Here is a 26,881-nt window from a genome sequence, read left to right as displayed (position 1 = left end):
AAGGGCTTTTGAACTTCTTTACAGTCCGCTTACCTGTGGCAAACCTATTCCACTAGTTCTCTCCCGATGGCCCTGAAAATACTTACACTGGTACCACTTCTTAACACTGTCCAATTACAAGACACACTCATTAGCCAAAATTTAGCCTCTTCCTTTTTTACAATTTCCTATCCACTTTCTCAATTTGTGAGCAATACCAGGCGAGCAAGAAAGTTCCCCATTGTCAAGCGTTATCCTTGGCGTTCCCGTGCACCATTGCGGAGGACGGATTTGTTTAATACGATCTTTTTTCTTCTTTTTATTTTTAATTTTTGCCGCTTTTGCCCCTCTCCTTCCCAAAATGGCGTCGCTATCCGCAATGCTTCGCGAGAATCTCGCAGGCGCCCGTGAATTGCTCGACCCCTCGGCTGTCAGTGTCAGGAGCCGGAGCTGTCTTTCATCCCTGCCTGCACGGGCACAGTTAGTGGTTTTCTCTTATTTTTCTTGCTCCAAAGTGAGACGGATGCTTTATGTATACAATTATAGTGGTATGTATCATTTATTCATTTACATACGTATACATGTACATACATGACTTTAATCTATTTATATATCATTTAATACACTTATGCTTCGTATAGGTGCGATCCTGCTGATTTATACTGTAGTGAGCAGTATTACCAAACAACAAAGAAAAACGCAACCTATTTTCACACAGCAGTGGTAAAATGTGTTGCTACAGAAATTACCTGTAGTTAGAGAACTAACCGTTTCTTTTTCCTAGGATCATGAATTGATTTACTTTGCTATTCCATGTCAGAAATGCAACCTCCTAACGGGAGAGGAAGGAATTGTTGAAAGCTGTTAGCGTTTAAAGCAGCATGTCGCTCGCACTCTGCCAGGGGAGAGACAGGAGAACCTGAGCTTTTTCAGTGCCGGAGGAGTATGAGGACGTCACGGCAGGCTGAACAATGACCTAACGGAGGAACGCCTTCTGCCCGTGTGTGTTACGTCATTGGAAAGGTAAGGGGGTTTCCTGCAGTGAGCTGTAATTCGCTAGAAGGGTGAACCTCTTGATGTGCGTTTGCACTGAAACTCCGCTAAATGTCACTTGGAATCCAGCCTCAGTTCCTATAAAATAAACAGTTCACTATCATTCTGTTTGACGTTTCACGCAGTTTAACTGTAAGGTGCTGAATAAATACAATGCTCTTCATTTTAATACGTTAGAAACACAAGTCTCAAGAAAACTATTAAAAGAACATTGTATTTTATCGTGTTTCCCAGACACAGTTCTTGAAATGTGGCGCACTTATAATAATAACAACAACCATAAATCGTCATTTAAAGAATTGCATATTCTAGACCACCGAGAAAAGGAAATTGAATATACTGCGTATATACCCCTTGTTTTGTAACGCAAGTTGTTTTTTTTTTAATCTGTGCTAGTCCGTAGCCTCACTCTCTGCTATGCTTCTCCAAAAGTTATAAGTTGCTTGATCTTTGCTCCGAGATGTCCATAGCAAGGTTATCTTTGTGCTGTCATTATCATCCTTGGTAAAAATAATATTACTACTTGGTAATTTACTACATTAATCTCAAATTTCATTAAGAAAGCTCTCCATTTTCCTGCGAAATATGATGGTTATGATACCCCCCCCCCTCCCCCCACAGCTAGTGTTTTTGACGTTGAGTGCTTTTCACAATGTCATCTGTTTTTCCTAGCACTAAGACAATGTTGATTGAATGGATTTTTGAATTAGTGTTCCTTAATTTTTGCACTGATATCATCTTAGAAAATGCTTTTTGTTCTTTGCATTGTTGTCTGGGCCAACATGGAAGACAGTATTCCTCACATACAGTGAAAAGCATATTTTTGGGATACTGAAGAAATTGGTAATTGAACACAATAAATGATATTGGTTTAATTTGGCTAAAAAATAATACCCAAGAACAACAGCTGAAATTCTGTATTTCTTAAATCAAATCAACTCTATATTATCTTATATCAAATCTTTTGGTCTAAAATACAAATTTCATTAGTACACAGCAAAAAAAAAAAAAGAGATACATTTCACTACACTGCTCCAATTCTTACACTTTTCATGAAGAAACAATATGTAGATGAAGGGACAATATTTTGCGGAATATCTCCGTCTACCTAGACGGTCAAAAGCGAATTTATTTACTTTCATTAATTTAGTTTTTTGTCTGGTTTTAAATTAAATCGGCTGTAGAAGGTATCAGGTCTTCATGCATTTTTTCTTGCCTGTGAGCAAAATCGTTTAATGATCGATGAAGTGTTTTTTTTCTTTTGTTGTTGAATTTCAATTGCTGGAGAGATCTAAATATTAAGATAATATAAAGTACGTAATATTATTTGGAAATTCAGACTAATCCACTGAAAAATGTACATCAAATCAAACCTATTAATATTAACTTACACAGCTGATGCCAAATTAATTTATACCCTTAAAAGAATCTTGGTGAAAGCTAGTATTAGCAGAAAATAATGAAAGTGCCCATTCAATATTTATTGCATGAATAAATTAAAACAGAAACTGCCTGTAACTGCATTTTTGAATATTACACAAGGATATCTATGCAAAATAACTGTATAGCATTCTAAATACCCAATGTTAAAACTTATTTACATTCTTCAAATTTGTCATACAATTCTGAAATGTAAGCCTCTGGTGTTCTCACTCATTGCCAGTTTCAAATAGTCTCAGAAAGTTCAGATAAGTTTCTAGCAGCTGAGTAAGTGGAAGTTGTACAGTATATGGAAAAATGATCAGAAATCCCTATTGACAAGTGCCTGAACCTATAAGAAGGTTTATCAAACCAAGAGGAGGTTCAAAGAAATACTGGTTGCTGATTTTAAATTTTAAATTCATTTTGATTTTAGCATTCGGAAACTTAGCAAAATTATTTAGGACAATTGTGATTTTTTATGCAATACCAATCTTTCATATATGAATTCATATTTCATTGGTTTGTGCAGCAGATACTGAATGCCTCTGTTTTTCTAAAACTAGCTTTCAATTGCATGGCATTCAACAGATGAATAAAAATAGAGCCTGGTGTACTTTTGAATTCTCTATTATAATAATAATGATGGAAATACAAATAATGTCAGCAGTCATCTAGTGTTCATATTAATAATATTTTAACATACAGCTTATAGTAAAAAGAATTATCCATTCATGGAATATAAATTCAGTGGAAGATTGTTTAATGACGTCTGACCGCCTTGTTTATTGTAAAGACTAAATTTACCTCATGGCTGGATTAACAAAAGTAGAGGGAAATAACTGAAACCCCCCCCAGATCTTCTTATTCTTTAGTTTATATGTGGCAGTAAAACCTTTGTATCTCTTACATTGTTTTATATTAATTTATATTTCCAAGGAAACTATATTATTTTCTTCATGAGCTGCTAGCATAATTCTCATGGGGTTTTTTTTCTTCAACTGAATTGTTACCTCCTTTTTAAATTCTGAAAATGACAGCCAGGTTCTGTCTAGTTACTGCCAGGAGAATGGCCAGTCAGAATGCCTTTTTTGCTTCCCCCTCCCAAACCATCTCACTTATTGCTATGCCAGCTTTCAAACTGGGATTCTTTCTCTTGAGTGTCAGTTTTAGTTTATTTTGTACACTGTAACATCTTTCCTGCAGTTTAATATCTGACTCATTCTTATCATGAAGGATCATCAAGAATTAATCATACTTATACTGTATAGCGCTTTTTATCCCAAAAGAATCCCAAAGCCCTTTAAATGTATCAGAAGGGGCACTCTTCACCCTCCCTAAAGTGCACTATCCACTTGAGTGATGTGCAATAGGCATTATGCACCAGCACCTTACAGCAGAACAGATCAAGTAGAGGTGTAAAAACTGCTTCAGCAGTAGAATTTAGGGCAATTGTTAGGTAGGATAGGCTGTACAAGCCCAGAGCGAAATTTAGCCAGGATACTGACACCCTTATTCTTATGATAGGCGTCCTGGGCAAACAGTAGCAATCATAGTAAGAAGGGCAGAAATTCATAGATAGGTATTCACTTCCGGTTCTGAATGAGAGGGAACGCTGGTGCGTTTGGCTGTCAGTCCTCTTGCCTCTTTTCATTTTTTAATCTTCTTTTTTCTTCTTTCTCTGTCACCCTTGTCTTTATTTGTTTTAACCCGCTCTATGTTGTTCCCAAGCGCTTTGAGAAGCCACCTTTTAAAGGTGATATATAAAATAAAGTTTATTACTATTAGTAGTAGTATAACGCAGTATGGGGCCAAGATTCATGTACTGGTATTTTACAGTATGGCTCTTTAGTTTTTTCATGTTTGTTTGTTTTTTTTTTCCCAAACATAATTTGCACCCCAACATTCAAGGGTACATGTCTGATCAGAAAGAATGTAGTCCTTGAGAAGGAAAGCTAATTAAATACAGGCTTGGAGAATTAAGTGGATGTAAAACACAAAAAGCGGGGCTTATTTCCACAGCATGAAAAAGTTTTAAAATTCATCCTGTTATTCATGCATGAAGGACATACATTATATAAAAGTATGCAGTGCTAACATTTATACAGAGTTGCTGTTATATTTATACAGTCTTTCACCACAGACTGTTCCGCAGACTACAAGCAATGTTATACTCCTTTCATGACAAAGTCACTTTCCTCTTTTGTAATTTTCCAGAACATAACACAATTTTATTTTGGAATTAATTAAACTGAAATATAACTTTTGAATAAATAAATCTTCAGTGACACTTTATAATCAGTTTGGCATTCATCCTAATTTATGGGTATGAATATGAATGTCCCTTGTTCTTTTACGATTTTTCAAGAAATCAAAGTGTCTTCTCATTCCATCTCTTATACTCTAAAAGTCAGAGCACCCATGGTCAGCTTTGAAAAAGGATGAAGGTCTAATTAATATTCATACCCTGAAATTCTTAGGGACCACTACTGCTTTTATCTCCCACCCTAATTTGGAAGGAAATGTGGAAGGATGGGAGATAAAGCATATCTTAATTCACTGGTGCATGCTGATTCACAAGTTCTTACAACCTAGCATTTCTGTTGCTGTGGAACAGGCTGTGTGAATCTGATCACAAAGATAGTACAGGATGATATTTCTATCATGGCAATGTGTTATTTACCTGTGCTCTTACCGATCAAGGCCTATCATTGATGGACAGTGTTTGGCTATAGCATTTTGCCAAGTCAGAAATTGCAAGTAACAACATGGTGACTTAGTCATACCTCATGCTTATTTAATGAAGGCAGTGTACTCTTAGTAAGTCATATTGGTTCCTTCACCAAGAAGCTTGAAATTCAACATATTAACACCTCATCACCTCTCCCCAATAAACTCTCACACGGATGAAAGCAGTTAGTGCTTGTGGAGCCAAGTGACTCGAGTGTATCACAGCCAGGCGTGAATGATCAATTCATCAAGATAGGCCACAAGTACTTGAGTAATCAATCTTTGTACTTTATCTCTGTCCAAACATACATAAATAAATAAAATGATGAGTTCCTTTCAATGTTCAGTTTTTGATAATGTACTGAACATTTTTACTAGTCTCTTTAAAAACAACAGAATCAAAATACCTTAAGAGCATTCATTTTACAATAAAATATTCAACTACAGTATGTATTAACTATAAATTCCAATTCCTGATGTAATATATGTACAGTGTGTCTCATGATCACTGAGTGAAGTGATTTCCGCTTAGATTGTCATCCTGACTTTTGTAGGTATCTCTGTCCCACAAAAGATCTCTGTCCTGAAAAGACTTCACACTGCATATGAGAGGATAACAACTAGTAGGTTTGGGAAGCACTTATACTAAGCTTATTAGCACCATGGAGAAGACAGATGCGCCTTAATATGAGATAGAATTGCAGTTCTGCAAGAAACTTTTTTTGTGTTAAAAACACAATAATAAATTGGTGGACAATACTGTTGTTGGTCAAACACTGAAGCTTTAAGCACAATCCCTCAAATGCTTTTAGACTGTGCTTACATCAAATACATTTAAAATTTGGAATAACACTTCAAACTGCAGAAAAGAGAGAACAAACTGTATTTATGTGTCTGTTTGCACAGACATGAATGTACAGAGATAGGGGAATGCCAAACAAAAAAGAAAAACAATTCCAGGATGGCACACCACCCATTGTACAGTTGGCACATTGCTGGCTTGCTGTTTACTGTTACCAAGAAGAACAGTAAGTAATCCAACAGTTGGTGTAAGTATTAATGTCAACGTAGTCCGTTCAATGTTTAAAAAGTAAGCAAAAACCTATGTATAGTGCATTTTTTCTGCCATTTCCTATGAAGAATAAGCATACATTTAGAAAGCTGTGTCATTTCAACTTTTCACAGAAATGATGAAAAAGATATGCCTTCAACCCAGGAATGCTCACTGACAAGGTGTTCTAATTCATCTGATGTTAAAGCCAATGCTAGTTTGAATGGGTCAATATTATTGCATAAAAATTGCAAGAAATTGTATTAATATAGTTGGCAATATTGTCCCCCCAGAATATCAAGTTTTCTCATTAAATACAAAACATTTTTTCTCTGTGGCACTTTTAAGCTTCTGTAGATTTAAACATTTCATCAGTTAAAAAGATTAAACATAATCATAATCATAATTGTTCATGTTTATTCACAAGTGAAGATTAAATGCTGGTACAAAATACTACTAGAAGCTGATAAATACCATTTTGTTAATTATGATAAAGCTGAAGACTATGGATGCCTGTTACTGAGCAGTAGAGCTCATTCTGCATTGCCAGTAAAGGCCATGATTAGAACATATTAGATACTGTACTTCGTCAATTATTTCTGAACATTAATCGTCTAAATAAGAACTGAATCTTTCTTAGCATTCATACTAACTTTGATGAGAGTACAATATAATGTTTTGGGGGGCAGTTGATATCCATTCATGATTCTTAGTCATGTTTCAAAAGGCAAAAAAATGAAGTTATTAATTCTGTAAGGTCACTTCATCATAATAATAATCCTAAAGAGCTGAGGCATAATTTTAGTCATAGCTTTTCAATGTCTGCTACTGTACAGGTTGAATGAATTCCCAAGAATCCAGTGAAACAGTGGGTTCTGTGCTTTGTTGTCGCCAGAAGCCAGTTCTGCTTGCTAAAGTGTACAATGAATGATTTCTTTTCTGTCTCATTAAATTTCTAAACAGCAGCTGGAAGTAAATCACTTTTACTTATGTGTTGTGTGAACATCAACACAGCACAGTAGACATACATTTAATTTTTTGTTCTCACTTGTTTGCTTGGGGCAGACAAAAATCACATTTCGTTGAATTACAAAACATGTATACATGTTTTTTAAGGTGAATATTTCTCATCAGAACTTCAATGCTTTTTGAACGGCATTGTATAGTGTAATGCAAATGTCTTGATTCATTTTTATTTATAAGGATAGTTTTTTTTTTATAAATACATTTTTGCTAATTCTAAACTACCATTTGCTTGGGAGCTGCTGCCATTATTTATTTGCAACTGGAAAGGTTGCATCACACCTAAACCTGTACTAAATGGTACCTCAGAGTTTGCACCAAAACGTTATACATTCACTTTAGTCCATCACCACCTGCCTGACAAAAAGCGCCCTATGACACTATCTGCTCTTATGCAAAAACTGTTCAGCCAGGTAACTGCAAACTTGGTAGCTATCATTCCAGTGATAACACAATTACAATACGGTGAAAAATGATTTTTACATAAACCAGTATTGACCCATGACCTCCATTTTATTCTTTTGTTGCCATACCACATACAGCTCCTGAAGAAAAAAAAATGTTGGAACAATTAATACAAAACTTTGTTGTCAAAAGGAGATATTCCTGACTGAACTAAAGTTATAATGTAATTTTTATTCTTAAACCCCAAATTACCACTGTTTATAGAAGTACCTACACGATGGATTAGAAAACGTGTAGGTTCCATCACACTTCAACTTCGTTTAGGCTGCAATACCTTATATACACTCGCAAGAAGTCATCAGCTGCTTGAGAAATACGCTCTAAACTGCTCTTCTTCAAAAACAAGCCAGTGAACTCCAGGTTAGTGGAGTTTATATCATATGGTATGATATACATCATATATCACTAGCATACCCTTAGTTGACTGACAGTTCAGTAACACTGTTCATGCTCCTTGCACTTTTCTAGCTATAAACTGGTATTATATGAGCATGTATGTCTCCTGTAATTACCACCGTTTTTAATGATTGACAAAATTAGTGATTTATAAATGATGTCACTAATCTCTTTAAGACCCCTAGAGTATATGTCATCTGGATATGAAGATAGATTAGTTTTGTTTTTAATTTGTCTCATATATCATTTTCTCATATTTCAATATTTTCTATTGTTATTTGTTTATTATCTCCTTGGTGTATACAGTATATCTGTAATTTACTTTGCCACTACAATATTAAGGCTCTTTAATTACTCTTTACCCTTTCTCATTCTATTAAAAAAAGCATTTAGTGCTAGGGTGGCATGGTGGGACAGTGGTAGTTCAGGTGGGTAGCTGCGTCAGTGGGTAGGCTGCAAAGGAACAAGTAATAGGTTTATTCCATGCTGAAAAAAAGAAGAAAGAGAACACAACGTTTCGGCCGTGGAGCCTTCTTCAGGTGTGAGACAGTGGTTGGGACAGTGGTTAGCATTGCAGCCTCGCAGTGCTGGGGCCCTGGATTGAGATCAGGACTTGGGGTGCTATCTGTATGGAGTATGTTCTCCCCATGTTTGTGTGGTTTTCCTCCAGGTGCTCTGGAGGCCACAATGCTAACAACTGTGCCTCCATGCTGCCCTTTTTCCGACCCCCTCCATCATTAATTTAGTTATAAACTGTTGTCTATTGTTATAAACTATTGTCACTCTCTCCATGGCCCTGTGATGGACTTGTCCAGATGACTCAGGGGTGAGCTTCCCCTTGCACTGACCCTCACCAGGGTAAGAAACTCATTGGTAACAGTTGAATGCATGTAAATTAATGTACTGTTGAGATAGCCAAGTTAAACAATTAATTACAGTCATCGTATGTGGTGTAGCTTTAACCAAGATTTGGCACCAAACAAAGCACAAAACAGACCTATGAAATAGTGGTATCTGGTTGTCTGCTAGTGTGCACCATGCTAGGCCTGATACGGTTATTCGTGCAGCATGAATGATTAATATCTGTGCCCTTGTCCTACATGGAAACCTATTAAGCAAGCTATATAAGCTAGGTTCTACACAGTGGAAACCCCAATTTTCAGCAATATTCAAGGTTTAACATACATCACTTCAACATAATCTTGAGGAAGAATCTTCTTGTAACTAATATATATTTTGAAAAAACTCATGAGGGTTTATAATTAGGTTGTGTTATTGTTAAAAGATGCACCTTTCAGAATTAGAGGTATATAATCACAAAGCCTTCTAATAATAATCATAATAAAGATAATTGTGTTGTGTAAACACAGATGCTGACACGCAAGTACAAACTGTGTTTGTTTCACAAATTCTACATCATAGAAAACAAACAATTTTTGTTTTCCTTGCTCCATTAAAATGGCTATTGTGACACCTGTAAGGTTGCTGGGCTCTACCTGGCTGATTCTCTAGGGGGTAAATCCTATAATTGGCCTTACATATACCTTATCCCTAGAGAAATGCAATTACAGCCCTTTCTGATTAGCTTTTTCTACTACAAACACAACATCTGGAATGTTAAATGGGGTAGATACTATACTTTATCCTAGGCCAATAACAGACTTCCAATACAACTTTACTTTATATTCTGTTAAACTGTATAAACCTATATAGTTCCCAACAATGGTATATCCGAACCATTAACAGTCATAAAATCATACAAAGTGAATGCATGGTAGATATGTCTGGACAATAAGTGGCAAACTATTCTTTAACAAACACATGGAATGGAAGAATACAGGTAACAGGTAACATCAGAGAATTTGGAAACCAATACTGGCAGTAAAGATGTGTTTCTTCAGGAGAACTCTTCAATGGTGAATGAAGTTGTACTTGATCTGATATAAACTGACAAAGCTTACTAAGAAAATTCAGCCTTGTCCTGATACTAAAAGCACAATAACTACATGAGCCCATTGATGTGTTGTTGCAAAATGCACCCTTCAGAACATGGTTTTTACACACTCTGATTGTGCAGAGCAAATACAGTGCATGTCAAAAGCAAACAGAAAACGCTTCAAAATTACTTTTGTTGTTTTCTTTTCTAAATTCACTTCACTTCTTTATTCAAGTGCCTTAGTTTGTTATAAGGATTTGTTCCAACAATTACATTGTAATAATGGAAAACTGAGGGGAACAAAACTCAAAATTAAGCTTTATTTTTCTCTGTTAAAATATCGACATCAAAAGAATGTGCTCTAGATTTATGTCTCTTATTTTAGTATCCCGTGTTATTAAATAAATTTGAAAGCAGGTCTTGGCCTTTACATTTTTCTGATGAGGAGTATAAGGAAAACACTGTTTATGCATCATCGACTAATATTTTATCGTATTGCAGGAAAATAGAAGTACTTTCATACAAGGTGTGTGTTGTCACTATGGCTCTTTCTGTCAATACATTAATTGATGCTACTGTCAGACCTAGAGGTTAATTTATTTTCATTGATAATTCATTGAGGACTGTGAAAATGCTAGTAGCCCTGTGTCTTCTGCTTATTATGCCTGCTGAACTCTTTACTATTGTAAAAATGTTTATTGAAGTCTTTAAGTAATTGTAAGATTTTAATGTTTTCTGCTCTTAGTTCTCAGTTTAAGACTAGGGTGCACTATGTGTAATTCACCAAAAAAAATGAAATAAAGCCATTTATTTTGTACACAACGTGAATCAAAATTGGTACTCCACCACAGCCTTACTAACATTTCCTAACTGATTATGAAGTAAAGGTGCAAAGACAGAACCAAGACCAAGAGTGGTAAACTCTATTTTGTGGCATGTATACACCTATTAAAATTATACTGGGATGAAGAAGTAATATTGAGCTTTAAAGAGAATCAAACATGAATTCTGAGTAATACTGACAAAATATGAAGCCCCAGTGCAGTTTCTGACTAATGACATGATATGAAAATGTTTACTGATATTTATATCAATACAGGAGATGCTGGATTAAAGCCTACAGACTTTTCTGAAGGACTGTATGCATGTACATATTTGTTTGTTGTGTTATAGAATTCAAATACTAAAAATATGAAGACTGATCAATTACAAAATGGATAAAAGCAGAAAAAGCATACAAATAAAGAATGAAAAATGCTCTTCATATGATGTTTAATGCATTCTTTTAATGGTTATTTCAGAGGCACTTAGACTTTGGTTTCAACCATAAAATCAGCAGAATATCAAACTGTTTAAGTCCTGATGATATCTGTCTTTTAAAATACTAAACTCCCAGGTTCATCAAGAAAATATTGGATTTACTTAGACTAGGAAAACAGTTTTTTATTGTGATTTCTAAATGTTAGGGCACTTTTTGAGTGCCTATACAAGGTTTATAGAATTGTAAAAGTTTATCAAATGCAACTTCTTAATGGCTTTACTCAACATGTAGCCTTTCTTTAAATGAATTTAGAATTAATAGTCTGGGTGCTCCAGTTTCCCCCAGCTGTCTAAAGACAAACTGATATGCTAATTGGCTGGGGTGAGTCTTCCTGTTTTATTTTGTTTCATTAACTGTTTTATTTTCCTTTAGGCTTTTGAACCTAAATCTGTTAAAGAATGGCTCCTTCTTATTCAGCCTCTGAGTATAATAATACATAATTTCATAAGTTTTCCCGAAAAAGTAGAGTATTGCAAAGCTAATCCTCTGCTAAAAGAAAATTAGGAGTATCAAATGCCATATTTTAATTGTGCCATTTTCTGTTATTCTGACTGAACAAAACGTTTTATAAATGTTGTCATATAGAGGCTTTGTTTCCTGTGATGCAAAGAGCACCTGTAAAAAGCAAACTGGAAAATGCTGGTGGCTGGTGGCTTTTTAGTGTTGAAGTTGACACATTCTGTCCATCTTCTAGACCAGGAGTATCCAATCATAGAGGGGCTGGTGTGTGTACAGGTTTTTTTCCATTCCATCTCAGCTCTTAACAAGCTAAAACGTTTTACTGGCTTAAGCCGACCAATTTAACCAGCTTGTACCAGCTCTTCGGGTGTTCCAGTTTTAAAAAGACCTTGAAAATCACCAGAAGCAGAAGTTATCTTACAATGTAGTGTACTTATTATGTTCAAAGTGGAGTGAATATGGTTGTACAATATTAATTCTATTATTTTCAGAGCATCTGTTAAATGGCGTTCTCTTCGTTCACTGTTAGAAATACCAATAAATATTTTTTAAAAGTGTCGAGGGAAAAAGTACGTTTAATATGTGCTATGTACTAACTTTTGTGAGTCACAAAAAGTTTTCACAAAAAGTAAAGGCAACAGGGGTATGTGTTAAGTATGTTCCAATTTTCTGACATTTCAGCCTTCCATTAAGGAGCCTATTGTTTTGTAAAAAGGCTAAATTAAAAGTCAAACACGCAGTCTGGAATGTACTGGTTCTGAACAGCAAAATACAGTCCAGTCACCGTGAGCAATGTAGCCGGGGCCGCCGATTGGCCGGTTGTGTCTATCCGGGTACCCGACTGGAGCCAGCTTATTAGCCTAAAGGTACCAATATGGCGGAGGTAAGGAGGAAAATAGGGAAGAAGCATCAGCTTTTAAATGGCTATTTTTTAGTTTTTTAACGGCTACAATATGGTTATGTTGGCTCGATTGTGTTTATTAGACGTTAATGTGTTAGTACTTTTGCATCGGTGGGTAAATGAGCGGAATTGGTTGTGAAAATTAGATGTGAACGCAAAGCGGGATCCTACGGGACTAGGCCGCGGCGTCCGTGTGTATCTAAACACAGATTGTAAGAACTGTTTCATAAGCCAAGAGGCAGGAAAAATATAAAGGAGATCGCTTTTAGAAAATTTATTTCAGTTATAGATTGGAGAATATGTATGTTGTGTACTTAGATTTTTAAAAGCGCTTGATCCAATAAGAAATTGTGTTGACCGTGTAAAAACCAAACGTTGTTTATATTTTGTAGCCCAGGCTCTGCCTGATGAGATTAATAGCTGAGCGCTGTGATAGAGAGGTGGTAGCGTAACAGTAATATCACAAGCTTCAGATCGGATTTTTTTTACTCGAAATATGTGTAGGCAGCCTTTTCCTATATTTTTTTGTATTTAAAACGCGATGCTTAGCGAACTATACCCACCCCCCCCCCTCCCTCAGGTAACGGTAAAGCTGACCTCGCCTGTGCTTCGGTTTGACGACGTGATGACAGGGTATCGCCGAGTTGCCGATATTAGAGATTTATTAGGTGTCGGCTCTCGGTTAGTGAAGGATGTTGTACTGATCTGTCCTTTTTCCTTCCTGTTTCAGGCTTCCTTCGGAAGTTCGAGCCCAGGTAAGTCGTCGTCTATTTTCCCTGGCCCTGCGGCAGCAGTAGTTACATTTTTTGGTTTTGCGTCGATTTAAAAATGGTGATACATTGGTGTTACTTTACACAGCCACTACGAAATTTATAACAGTTTTATAACAATAAATTTTAGGCGCAGTCCCTAATGAAAAGCTCAATCTTTAATCGCGCGCTCAGTGTGTCGTTTTTGTACAGTAGATTTCGTGACCTACTTCAACTAAGTTCATAGATGATGTTCATGCTTTCGTTGTACTTGCGCCAATGTGTATTGCATTTTTAAATTACTTGTTTGGTTTTCATTTGTCAGTTGGCTCTTTGTCCTCGGAAGATCATGACTTTGATCCAACGGCTGAAATGTTAGTTCATGAATATGATGACGAGCGAACTCTCGAAGAGGAAGAACTGTTGGAGGGGGATAAAAACTTCAGCGCTGAAATTGCTGATTTGGAGAAGGTAAACTTTTTAAATCAGGATTTTTCCTGTAATTGGTATCGCATGATCTTGGGTTATTTTTTCACTGTATCAGCTCTTGATTTTTATTATTTCTAATATACTGGTCAACATAATACCATTACCATTGTGTGATAAACTTAGATCTATTGACCCCTTAGAGCTGACACTTGTGATCCTGGGAAACATGGTCTTTCAGAGCACAAATCCAGTGAGTCTTATAGGTCACCTGTTTTGAAAGATAGGTAATGTATGTGAAATTTTGATGGATTAAGCAAGTAATCTGATTGATTAAGGGAACTTGTTCTTGAGGGATGAAGAGTATTTAAATTTTAGTCCTATATGATCTCTAAATTCAGCATATTGCCCATTTAGTTGATCACAATGGAATTACTCCATATTTAGAAACTGGTGATTTAATGGTGGCCTATAAAACCTGCTGGATTGGGACTCTCCGGAACAAGCATTGAGATTCCTGCTTTAATAATAATTATAATTAATATCTGGACACTCCACTCAAAGTGCTTTACAGGTTATGGGGACTCCCTTCCACCACCACCAATGTGCAGCCCCACCTGGATGATCCGCCAGTACTCTCACCACACACCAGCTATCAGTGGGGAGGAGAACAAAGAGATGAAGCCAATTCATAGAGGGGGATTATTAGGAGCCCGTGATTGGTAAAGGCCAATGAGAAATTAGGCCAGGACACCTGGTTACACCCCTACTCTTTTCGAGAAACGCCCTGGGATTTTTTTATGACCACAGAGAGTCAGGACCTCGGTTTTACGTCTCATCCGAAGGATGGCGCCTTTTTACAGTATGGTGTCCCCATCACTATACTAGGGCATTAGGACCCACACAGACAGCAGGGTGAGCGCCCCCTGCTGGCCCCACCAACGGCTCTTCCAGCAGCAACCTTAGTTTTTCCCAGGAGGCCCTACATCAAGGTACTGACCAGGCTCACACCTGCTGAGCTTCAGTGGGTTGCCGGTTGTGAGTTGGAGGGTGATGTAGATGCTGGTATTAGAGTGAAGATATGACATGTTGGGAAGAAATAAAACATTTTATAGACAAATTTATGATCCTTTGGTTTGAATTAGATTCAATGATATTGCCATTCATAACGAGGAGAATTAGTAGCTTCCTAGTTTTAAAACAGTGATGGCCTAATCAAGTCATCAGGAGTCAGTCTTCTTCAGGTAATGTGGGTCTTTCAATCGCTGGATTATGATTACAGTAGAATAGGGTACCTATTCCAAGTAATAAACTAAACTAAGTAATCAAGATCTGAGATGGAAGGAAAATCAGAATGTTGGTCGAAATGTGAAATAAGTATAGTGTAATTTAACTTTTTATAGAGTGATCCATTTGCATTCTATATGAAAAAAGTTTTTCTAGTTCCATTTGTTCCTACTCAACAAATTCATACAGTTAGTCTTTTATGAATATCACATCTTATTCAGTAGAAAGTTCTTTATTTTGTTCAGAAATTGCCCATTTGTGTAAAAGTATTTGTGCAGAAAATACACGTAGCCACTTATAGCCCATTCAACTGGAAGACTGGGGTCTCTTTCATATGGCCTTATTTCATTACAGTATGCGGGTGGGTGGTGACAGAGACAGCATAGATCAAACTCTGTATCCTACATTTTTCCATGCAGTGCCCTGCCTTGTGAGCTGTGCTGCCTAGCATGGTCTCTTGTATGCATTATATGTGTATATTATCCGAATTGTTTGTAATATTAGTGATAATGTTTTAACAGGAGGGCAATATGCCTTTAGAACAGCTGCTGGCTATTTATCGATATGAAGCATCTGTCAGCACTGTTGCGGGCTCGAGTGTGGACAGCTCCTCGGGAGAACTCGCAGATGATCTGCCAGATATGACATTGGATAAGGTATGTAGTGTAATATTATTTTCAGTTGTTTGTTATTTTGTTTTTTTTTTGGTACAACTCTGTCACCACACAAAGGAGTATGAGGATGTGAAATACATCACTCTTCTTTTGACAAGCTGGAAGCCCTGCAAATCTTTGTCTGCTTTTAAGATCTAGTGTTCCTTTATTAGTTTTGTAAAGCTTATATTTATGAATTATACAAGAACGCTTACATTTTATAATTAATACCATTTTAAAAAGTCCTTAATTCCATACCTTGTCTACCTCAGGAATGTCTTCTGCCCTGAAAGCGTTATTGAAGTATATTGTGTAAATGAACACAGTACACACAATACAGACATGAAGTAGAGCTCTTTAAAACTTAATTCAGCAGTACCTTTTAAAGACCTTGAATTTGTCATAATCTTAGGTAGTTTTGTATCCTTCGTAATATCTAAAATGGTAAAAGTATGAATACATGATACTTTATGGGATGCATGAAGATCTTCTCAAACCTCATTTCTTATAAAGACAAGTGCGTGTCCAACTAGACAATGACTAGGTAGAGAATAGTTTGTTAGTATAAGGTATTACCTGAGTGTCTTAATGCTGAATAGAAATAAAAGTTATGAATGATATCTGATTTAGCTTGAAGTCACAAATCGGATATCAGGTTTATGACGTCTGACAGATACTACATTGCAGTTCAATGGTTTAAGTGACAGCTCGTGCTTTCATTGAAAGTTTTGAGTGACTTTTAATAAGATTGCTAAAGTTTAAAAATACTCTCCTATATAACCGATATACTGATATTAGGAACATTAAACATATATGTATACTTTATAACAGGAAGAAATTGCTAAAGACCTGTTATCTGGTGATGATGAAGAAACACAGTCGTCAGCCGATGACCTGACCCCATCCGTAACTTCCCATGAAACCACAGATTTCTTCCCAAGAACCCTGAGATGTAAGTAGAAAGAGGGTGGGATACTTACAGATTGTGAAATGGAAATGTTTTGAACTAAGTTTCCTGGTACACATCTGTGTGTAAATATAGGCTATACCTATTTGTTACATTCTATTTGCATGTTTAAATGAATTCCAAAAGCCATGGGTATTTGTTCAAAAACCTAGATCGTCACAAAGATATTCATATTCTTAAAATGTAGAACAGATGCAGATGTTGAATTTTACAAAATGAGTCAGTCCATTTTGCTTTTTTAACTCTTGCATTAATTAAGAATGTGTGTAAAAATACTCCCTCATTCAATGGAATATTAGACATAGATGCATAGATCACATTAATTATATCCTAATGCTGTAAATTGTTTTATTTAGTTGGTAAAATGTCAGCAATATAGTAATGCTTCTTGTGCCTTTCCAGCAAACACTATTTATGATGGCGATAAGGAATCTGAAGGCGAGGATGAAGGTGTAAACCCCGAAGACTCCAGAAAGGTATGTTCAATTTATGGTAAATCAGTGACCTGAACTGTTTATATACTGTGAAAAATTGATGTTCCTGATGATTGTCCGAGTAACAGTTGGTGCTTTTGTCATTCTATGGATTTATATTTCACAAAAATCTGAATCTGTCACTATAGCCACACCACCGTATATAAAAAGTGGATTCTTTGTAAATGTAAACTGAGGTATTTGAATCAATAGTATGTTGTTTTTAATGCCTTTCAGTATATATAAGAAATCGGTACGGTCTTGACATAACCTGAACTTATTCTATTGCTTGTAGGAGATAATGGTGGGATCCCAGTACCAAGCTGAAATTCCCTCTCGACTCGGCACCTATGGCGACGAAGAAAAACGTGAGTTTTTAAACACAACTGTCCTAGTTTCTATTGAAGGGCTGCAGTTTGTCCCATTAAGTCAAGTATCATCTCATGGCACTAATTTTGGACAAAATTGCCGGCTACTAATTTTCAGCTATGGGCTGCATTGAGAGAAAAGAAAGTTTTCTAAACTGGAGAAACTGAAATAGATAGACTATTAGGTATACTATAGAAGTAATGCATTAAAACTCACATCAAAGAAGAAAATGCCCACTTTTCTTTATGTGCGCATTGGGGTTGGAGACACATTTTGCAATGCAAGGCTTGAAACAGGAGACTTTATATATGAAGGGATGTCTTTTATTTGACAACAAGCACAAATGGAAATGTCTGTAATGGACTGGTAGTGACTGGCCTGTGTGCCAGAAGAAATTTTGCTACCACCATCTGGTGGTTACTTTTGGTATTTTTAAATATTTTTACTGTAAAACAACCATTCTGTTTATTATTAATGTTAATAATGTGCAATGTTCTTATTCTGATTTCCCACATGTGCCTCAGGTATTTTGCCTTATTTAGAATTCTTTGAAAGTGCAGTTATATTTTATGTTTCTATGCACAAATACTTTTCAGTTAGAGACTTTCCAGCCTTTGATAAGGTAGCAAATTATGTATGTGTTGACTTCATGGTTGAGCAATTAACATTGGAAATCTTTTATATTTTGGATAATAATGTTTTCAGCATCTAGCATTATTTGAAAGCAAAGACACCATTGTATAGAAAATATATGATGCTTTGCATAACTAGAATAACTTAGTCATACTGTGTTTTTAATGCATGAATTACTACTTCCTGGAACTTCTCATGCTATAGCATTTCTGGAGATGGATCTGACAATGTTGCCAGTGTGGTTTCTCTAATTGATGAAGCAGAACACATCCTTGTCCAGACAGCTTCTCTCTGATGGGACACTCTGTCAGAAACAACCAAGCAATTTTCCTTGTTAAAGATAGTCATCTTTATAGTCTGTGCATTTATAGAAATTATATCTGAATGACTTTTTAAATGATTCATGTAATCCCTTCTCATTGAGTGTGCTATTTTTATGAAATCACATGAATTGACCTCATTTTGTTGTCCCAAGCAACAATAATACTCAGTCAACAGACATATCTTCTCCCTATTTAAGATGTAAGCATTGGGCACAAACGTAAATTATGTACATTTAAACGTTTTGCAGGAGATGTAAAACTTTTTATTTCTCTTCATTGCGTTTTTTTTAACTATGACTTCAGTGATGTCTTTTATACAGTTAAATCCTGACTTCTCCAGAGTTAAGAATAGCCATTTAATTTTCACTTTTCATGAACTGTTGGAGCTAAATATTGTGATGTAAGTTAAAGGTCTGTAGTCTTGGTTTGATTTTTGTTATTTTGTTATTCTAACGCATATCTGAAGCTTACAACCACACCTCTAAACCAGTAAGGTTTTTGAGCCACTCGGAATTGCTGCCAGAAATCTTTTTGTTCTTCCAGTTTTCTTTTCAATTTGGTACTTTGGAATATAAGTGTTTACAGGTACCCTAGGTACACGAGCACAGTGATTGTTTAAAATCGCTGAAAAATTTTGGGACGAGTGTTTTGCAAGTGGAAAGAGAAAATACATTGACTTCTTGTTTGAAAATGAAAGTATCCCAGTTTTAAATAAAAGCAGACATAAAGTGTGTGACTGTTCTCGGCAGCGTATGAAGACGAAGACCAGCTCCTCTGGAGTCCCACTGTCTTGCCCGAGAGTAAGGTGAAAGAGTTCTTGTGTGAGGTGGCCCTGCGAGACCTAGATGAGAAGACAGTCGGGACGATGGAGGGAAGCCACATTCGAGACAATGAGCAAGTACGTACTGCAAGCAAGATACTCCCTAAAGTGCCAGATAGGTCTCATTACAAGAGGCAATATGGTGATGGTACTGTCATCAGAAGATGCAAACAGCTTAGTATAAGGGAGTGAATGTGATACTGAATGGCAAACAGTTTAAAAAGAACCACCCAAATCAAATGTGTGCTTGGGTAGGCTTGAAGTTAACAATGGTCACCTCAGCACCTTTGAAATATTTTCGCAATATTCTTTCCATATTGGCAGCAGCCAGATATCACTAAAATGCACATGAACCTAAGAAAATGTGTTAATTGCCAGAGAAGACTTGAGTTATTCTTTCAGTACTAATATCGGTAGCAAACTGATACAGCAGCCCAAATTAAATCCACCTTATTTTACACTCTACAATGAGTGAATAAAAAAAAGTGAAATTGGTTAAGTATTTAATGCTATTAAGTCTTCAAGTCTTCTGTTTTCAATATAGTAAAATTAGTGGCATTTGTTTTGGACGCAACTGTATTTCATATTGTGTACACTGATAAGAATATTCTTGAAAATCATTTTTAGTTGTCAATCAGGTTTACTGCAGATTGTGACCCCACTCATGATGCAAAATATTACTTTCTGCATGACCTGATCATTTGACAAATTTGATAAGAATTCACAGGGATACATTCAACACTATTGCCACGATCATTATTTTTTATAGTGTAGACATTGAAAATAGTTCAGATATTTTGTCTGATTTCAGTAGACCCCACATAATTAAGCAAGTCAGTGCAGAATGCTTTATCTGGTAAATTTAATATACAGTAGACTCTTTGCCTCCTGTTAAAGACTACATGTAAAGTAAAAATAAACTAGAAAATTAACAAATGTAGAGAGAAAAAATATTTGGTTTTTATAATATTGAAAATTGGAATCCTGTATTTTTTTAAATACAGGCTGTCAAAGTTTTATGGTACTATATAGTGTCAGAAATTTATCCAACAAATTTTCCACCTACTGCCAGTTTTTTACTATTCAATTCCTTGATTTCCCTTCAATCATTAATAGCTTTTTTCATAATTTTGAAATGTTAATGCAGTAAATGTTTGTAATAGTTAATCTACTGTTAGGTTTGTGTAAACATTCCTAAAAGTGTTTTTCTTCTATCCTTTAGGCTTTGTATGAGCTTGTGAAATGCGATTTTAATATCCATGAAGCCCTTGAAAGGTATCGGAAAAATTCAAAGTCTTCAAAGGGTAAGTTAAGAGGATTGCATGTGAACTTGCAGTATTTAGTATAAGTACTGTTTTATTCTAGAGAGTAGCATCTAAGTGATATTTTTGTTTTTAGATGAAATGCTTCCTTGGTCTGAAGAAGAATGCAGAAACTTTGAACATGCACTTCAGTTATATGAGAAGAACTTCCATCTTATACAGAAACATAAGGTGGGTTTTAATTTTCTTGTAAAAGTCTTAAGACAAAAACTTTTGTACTTATTTTTGATAGGATATTTTTAATTTCTTTGCAGCAATAAGTTACACCAGCAAGTATGTCAGTGTTTGAGAAATGCTGTGTAGTGTAGTATTTACTTTTAACTATACTGAAATATACTGCTACCTTAAACTGTTCCAGAGCATGTTATTACATTATTCAATGTGTATTTATTATTGTGCATTATTTTGGTTTACTCTTAACATAGCCTGAGAATGTCAACTGATATAAATCCAAAAATCATCTAATGCAGCTAATACTTTTGAATGTTTTTAAAATTTTAGAGGCAGATTTAGGATATGTGACGAATTGTAGCTGCTGTTTAACTTTTTCTTTTACCTAAATAAAGAATAGTTTAGTAGCTAGTTTCACACTGATGTGTAGTTAGGAGTGAATATCAGACAGGTTTTCTACATTTAACATTTTTTGTTTCTCACAAATAAATAAAATAAATCAGACCTCTTTCCCATTAGTTCTCTAGTATTTCTTAGGATTTTGTTATAAATAAAAATAATTCAGTGAATTTTCATATCACCTGACCTACTGTTTTTCTCTTTCTTCTTCAGGTTAAAACACGAACAGTTGCTGAATGTGTTGCCTTTTATTATGTGTGGAAAAAGTCAGAACGTTTTGATTATTTTGTCCAACAGAATAGGTTTGGAAAGAAGAAATACAGCAGCTATCCTGGTGTAACGTAAGTGATTGTTCTTTGGAAAGTACAAATTGTAGAAGGGCTTTAGCATTTTTTGTTTCCATGTTTCAATGTCATTACATTAGTTCACACTTCTAAGAATTTTGTGAAACTGAAGGAAATTTGTAAGTGACGAGCCTTTTGACTCCTGACAGCTGAGTTGTAGGAATCAATTCACTCTGCTGTTCAGTATATTTGACCTCATGCATTGTGGTAGGTGCCAATTCTAGATAAAGTGTCAGAGACAGAAGGAGGGAAGATTAATCCTGTTTTCTGATTCTCCTTTAGGGATTTGATGGACCGCCTAGTAGATGAAGCAGAAGGATTAGCTGTTGACAGCTCCTCATCAGTGTGTTCCAGCAGTGGGAGGATGGATCCTACTCCAGATCAACAGCTGAGCATTCTGAACTCCATAACTGCCAGCGATCTTACAGGTAACAAGAAACTGGGGCTGAAAATGAATGCTTCTATTGTGGCTCTCACAAGTACTGTATTTCTAGAGGAGAGAGATTGGGGAAATGAGCCAGATAAATCTTGTCACACAATTCAGAAATCTTAGATGTGGAACATCAGCTGTAAAAAAACAGGGATCTTGTGTTGCAAATAAGGGAAAATTGACAAACCATCAAAGCACTGCATTAATCTAATTTTGTAGATATCTGAAAATAGGTTGAAACTCCAGAATTTGTTCCAGAAATTGAAAGTTTTACTCAGATTTTGACAATGATATGAGCTGTTGAGATCAGAAGGGACATGTGCTTCAAATGTACTAATTTGTTTAGCCTTGCCTTATAATTACTGCTCTGAATAATCTTATTGAAAGATAAAGGTACTTAACTTAAATAGTTTTTCTGCTCAGTTTGCTTTTTGTAGTCATTTATTGAATAGGGAATGTGGTATTTCAGTGTCCTTCGATTACAACTTTAAGATGCCGTCAAGAAAGACATTGCAAAAACATACCCCAATGTCATAAAGTGAGGAGGGAAGGTGTATGTATAAGAGGTTTTTTATTTCTGGTGTCTATAGCCTTTAAACTCATGTTCTTAACTTCTCTTTCTAGCTCTCACCAATACTGTGGCCACAGTTTGTAATCCAGATGTGAACTGCCTGGATTCCTACAACTTTCCTGCATTGGACAGCTTGCACAGAGGAGCACTCAATCATGAGGAACCTCTCAATTTCTCCGCCAATGGCGACACCGACTGTCTGAACTTGCTTGATGCAGGGTTCTACCACTCCGATTTGAACCAGATAAACATGTGCAGTGAGGAGTGTGAACGGCCTGCAAAGAGGTTGAAAATGGGCCTTTCTGAACCTTTCATCAACGACGTCTCTGTGAATAACCTTGGCGTAGACTTCGAGAACCACGCACATCACATCACGAGTGCCAAAATGGCTGTGTCTGTGACTGACTTTGGTAGCTTATCGACCAGCGAGTCAAATGGATTCATGAACTCCCACACACTACATCAACACACAGCCCTGCAATCCGAGTGACTAGCAACAAGAAAACACGACCATTGAATTTGATGGCATAGCCATCAAATGTGTACATATTCTCATTCACTGGAAGTTTGAACTTTTTTTTTACTATGACATCAGTGATGTCTTTTATCGTATAGAACTAAATCTTGATTTCTCAAGAGTTAAGAATAGCCATTTATTTTTCAGTCCTAAATTTGGAAGTGTCATATGTCGATGTTCATAAACTGGTGGAACTGAATATTGTGGTGTAAGTTCAAGCTCTGTAGTCTCGGTTTTTGTTGCTCCTACAGGCATCTCTTAAGCTTACAGCCACACCTCTGAACCAATGACAAGGTTTTTGAGCCACTCAGAATGGCTGCCAGAAACAGTTTTTTGTTCTTCTGGTTTTCTTTTCAATTTGGTACTTTGGAATATCAGTGTTTACAGGTACCCTAGAGACTAGACCCTGGCTTATGTAGCATTTTGTATAAGAGGGTCCAGGCTTTTATATTCTAGAAATGCACTGAGAAGTGCAGAGACTTTCTTACACGGAGCCTTTCTGTATACTAAAAGGAGCACTTCAGTTTACACAATGACAATATTTAGTTTTTTTTTATGTAGGCAGGTACCAGGACTGCATATGAAAAGAAGAAAACTTTTGAGTTTTCTAAAAACCAAATTTGAGTGGTTGCCCTCATACTGAAAGTCGAACTCCACTGCCAGATTGCTATTTCACAGTGTAAAATTGGCAAAAAAAAAGATTTTAATATTTTATACATTTTTTTTCAAGGTCAACAATAGATTTGTGAAACCAGTGTAAATGTTTTACAGTGTATCCTTAAAAATGTTCAGAGGCAGCCAAAAATACTGCTTTTAATTTTTGCTACTCAACTCAATTGGTTGACTTTCGGTCAGCGTTGAGGTGATAAAGTGCAGTTCATAATGTTTGAAATAGGGAATTTGCTACGAAGTATGAATAGTATACTGTAAATACGCTGGCTGCTTTGTAGGCTCTGAAGAGAGTGAGATGAACATTCAACTGTTTAAATATTTCTCCAAGCCTGTTTAAACAATTATTCTATCTGAAAATGACAGCAACAACTGCAGCTCATTCTGAAATGCTTATAACGTTACTTGTATCCTTTCCTTTGTATTTTGTCATACTGTCCTTTTGCAATTTTGTGGTAACGACATCCATCTTTAGATCTTATCCATTAAAAGTGTTTGGCTTGAATGAAATTAGTTGTTAGTGGATAGTTAGAGGGTGGGTATTTATTAAAAAGGACGTTATGGACTGCACCAATGTCATCCCAACTTTAGCCTTAGCCTTGTTTGTACTTTTTAATGCTTTTCTAGCAAATGTACAGTGAAATAAATTTGCTAAAAATAGGCACATTTAACTTTTCTTAATTTGAGATGTATGAAAAAATCTATTTTGACTGACTTGAGTACTATTTATGTAAGTTAAACAGTGTGCATGTACATCTTTAGTTCAGTAGGCTTGTCATGGTGAATAGTGAAAAACTAGATGTTTTTATCGTACAAATCAACGTTAACACCTAAGTACACACAACACTTAACGGGTAGCCTTGGCTTGTTGCCAGTATTATGTCATGTCATTTTCTGCTTTGTCAGCACCTTGTTACAATGTGTTGTGCAAGTCTGCATTGTTAATTCATATTTTCCAATGCTGTAAAGTGATTACAGTTGAATAAGATGTACACAGGAGATTATGTATTTTAATTTAGTTGATGGCTAGTCTTCTCATGCTCATGACTGAATGCCTTTTCTGGAAGCTCATAAGATCAAAATCATGTCAGTTGGTAATTAATGCAGTACTAGTGTTTACTTAATTTATCTATGCATTTGAGATCTAAAGTAAGATGGAGTGTTTTCAGGTATAGAATTTTGAATGTCGGCTTACTAATAATGAATAATGGGTTGTGAACCATTGGAAAATCTTTACTTCGGTCTAATGATGCAGAGAATTGATGGTTACTGAGTTTATCGTCATTGGGTAGTTTTGAAAAGTCAGTTATTTGACCTCATGAACTTGTGAACTTGTGTTAAGACAAAGATTTCTTTTAATTCCTTGTTATTATAAGGCAATAATTTGTAAATATGTACAGACTACCTTTTTAGGTTGAACTGACTTTTTCCCCCAACATTTTGCAGCAGAGCATTTCCATGCATGCTAGCTGTGTATTTTCACAATTGTACCACTAAAACAGCTTTATGTATTTAGCTATTTAATGTTGCGTTTGCTTTAAAAGTTTATGCGTTTGTTCCTGTAAAGAACCTATTTAATACAGCATCTATTGATTTATTAAAAAGATGTGGATGCGCACTTTACAATCTGTCATCCATGGTTAGTATCACAGATTCTGCTAGAAGTACAGATTAAGCATGCAGCTGCCCACTGGAACAAAATCAAAACTTTTGTTCTGAGAATTCATCTTTAACTGTTACGTGTCTCAATAGTTATTTTTAGTATATTGAAACTGTTTAATTGCAAACTGAAAATGCAGGATATCTCTCCTGTCACAAATGTTTATTATACCTTAATGCATTTGAGATGGAAGTAACGCAGTTTGATTTATATCTGCTGTTTTGCATACTGGATCAGAGTTTCCCTTTTTAGGCCCATACAAAGTGTGAAGGAATATTTATATATGCAGTATTATGGTGTGCCACATTCCAAATTATGCATTTTTACTGAATGTTAAGGCAAGATTTTTGTTTAAACACTAAAAATAGGATAACAACTGAAGCTAAGTGTGTATGCAGATGTCTGTATTACAGCCTTTTAAATTTTGGCTCTTTTTTGTCTGTCTGATACTCCATGGACAGTTAATTGCTGTAATCTGTGCCTAATAAGGGCCTTCCCACCTGCTATTCACAATAGGGAAATGCAAGCCAGATCATTAATTCATTGCTTTGTACAAATGAAAATACAAACAACAAGTGGAACTAAAAACAAGGTCATTAGTAACTTAAACTAAAATATTTGTATGAAGTTACTGAAGAGTGAATAACCACTTCATGAGTACCTGGTGCTGTGTTGATAGCAATACTTCTAATTTTCTTCTTTTTGACAAGCCTTTTTCTGTTCATTCTATCATAAGTTTTCCCTCACATCAAACTTACTTGAAGGATGTACATTAGTATCAGTTGGCAAATACTAAAGTGTGTACAATTGGGTCATTTAGATTGTGCAATTTATTTTCCTCTTGTCTTTATGATTGGTTCCTTAGCAAATCTAGTGGTGCAGTGGTATTTATTTTATCCAAAGTTTGTAAGAAAGTTCTAGGTAAAATCAGAATGTAAACTATTGGCAATTTCCATGTAGGGAAGTAATGTGTATATTTTAACCACACCCCATCCCTGAAATCTGTAAAATGTGATATTTTAAAGAAATCTTAAGTATAAAATTGTTTTGTAAACAGTATATTAATTTCTATATTTTTATTTTATTTTAGAATAAGAATTACCAACAGCAACACTGTTGTTGTGAGAGTTATTTTCTTGGCCATGGTTCATATGAATAAGAAACCTACTTTGTGAGTAAAAATATAACCTGAATTATAGACAATCAAAACTGCATTTAGTATCAGAAATGTTCAAGAGGAAATCTGTTTTTAATATTTGTACATAAACACTGAATTTTTTTTTGTTTTGTTGAGCATTATTTTGTATTTTCTGTTGTACTTTAATACCTGGTGTACAGATCCAGAATAAAGCTCTGGAAATCTTA

At 35.6% G+C, this 26,881-nt stretch overlaps 2 protein-coding genes across 6 annotated transcripts in view; one reads left to right on the top strand and one right to left on the bottom strand.

Moving 5' to 3' along the window:
* Positions 1 to 869, bottom strand: part of LOC148673348 (vasculin-like) — an 18,827-nt gene extending 17,958 nt beyond the window's left edge. For 2 of the 3 annotated variants that reach the window (XM_088629713.1, XM_088629717.1), the window contains exon 1: positions 34 to 343. The gene's annotated coding sequence lies outside the window, so the exon portion shown is untranslated. Of the gene's footprint in view, positions 1 to 33; positions 344 to 728 lie in introns of those variants that run through there. The other variant, XM_088629715.1, reaches the window with a different exon arrangement.
* LOC148673347 (mesoderm induction early response protein 3-like) lies at positions 425 to 26,881 on the top strand. 3 transcript variants are annotated; one of them, XM_088629712.1, is made up of 14 exons: positions 425 to 527; positions 882 to 1,002; positions 13,464 to 13,488; positions 13,808 to 13,953; positions 15,717 to 15,851; positions 16,680 to 16,800; positions 17,218 to 17,291; positions 17,584 to 17,656; positions 19,360 to 19,511; positions 20,656 to 20,737; positions 20,832 to 20,926; positions 21,539 to 21,666; positions 21,952 to 22,097; positions 22,724 to 26,881. In XM_088629712.1, exons 4-14 carry the CDS (start codon positions 13,855 to 13,857, stop codon positions 23,158 to 23,160), a joined length of 1,542 nt encoding a protein of 513 aa, XP_088485838.1. In that variant the 5' UTR covers positions 425 to 527; positions 882 to 1,002; positions 13,464 to 13,488; positions 13,808 to 13,854; the 3' UTR covers positions 23,161 to 26,881. The 3 variants fall into 3 exon arrangements, with proteins under 3 accessions (XP_088485838.1, XP_088485836.1, XP_088485837.1); XM_088629710.1 differs by lacking the exons at positions 425 to 527; positions 882 to 1,002 and adding an exon at positions 12,467 to 12,715; XM_088629711.1 differs by lacking the exons at positions 425 to 527; positions 882 to 1,002 and adding an exon at positions 12,476 to 12,715 and having other exon boundaries at positions 19,363 to 19,511.

This window comes from Lepisosteus platostomus, chromosome 4 (genome assembly GCF_059453375.1).
Source record: "Lepisosteus platostomus isolate fLepPlt1 chromosome 4, fLepPlt1.hap1, whole genome shotgun sequence".
Lineage (NCBI taxonomy): Eukaryota > Metazoa > Chordata > Actinopteri > Semionotiformes > Lepisosteidae > Lepisosteus > Lepisosteus platostomus.
Note: the sequence above shows the minus strand (reverse complement) of the source record. Positions and strands in the feature narration are given on the sequence as shown.

Coding starts and splice junctions, on each gene's coding strand:
- LOC148673347 (XM_088629710.1), top strand. Junction 13,489..13,807: donor CTTCGGAAGTTCGAGCCCAG/GTAAGTCGTCGT, acceptor TTCATTTGTCAG/TTGGCTCTTTGTCCTCGGAA. Junction 19,512..20,655: donor ACATTCGAGACAATGAGCAA/GTACGTACTGCA, acceptor TCTATCCTTTAG/GCTTTGTATGAGCTTGTGAA.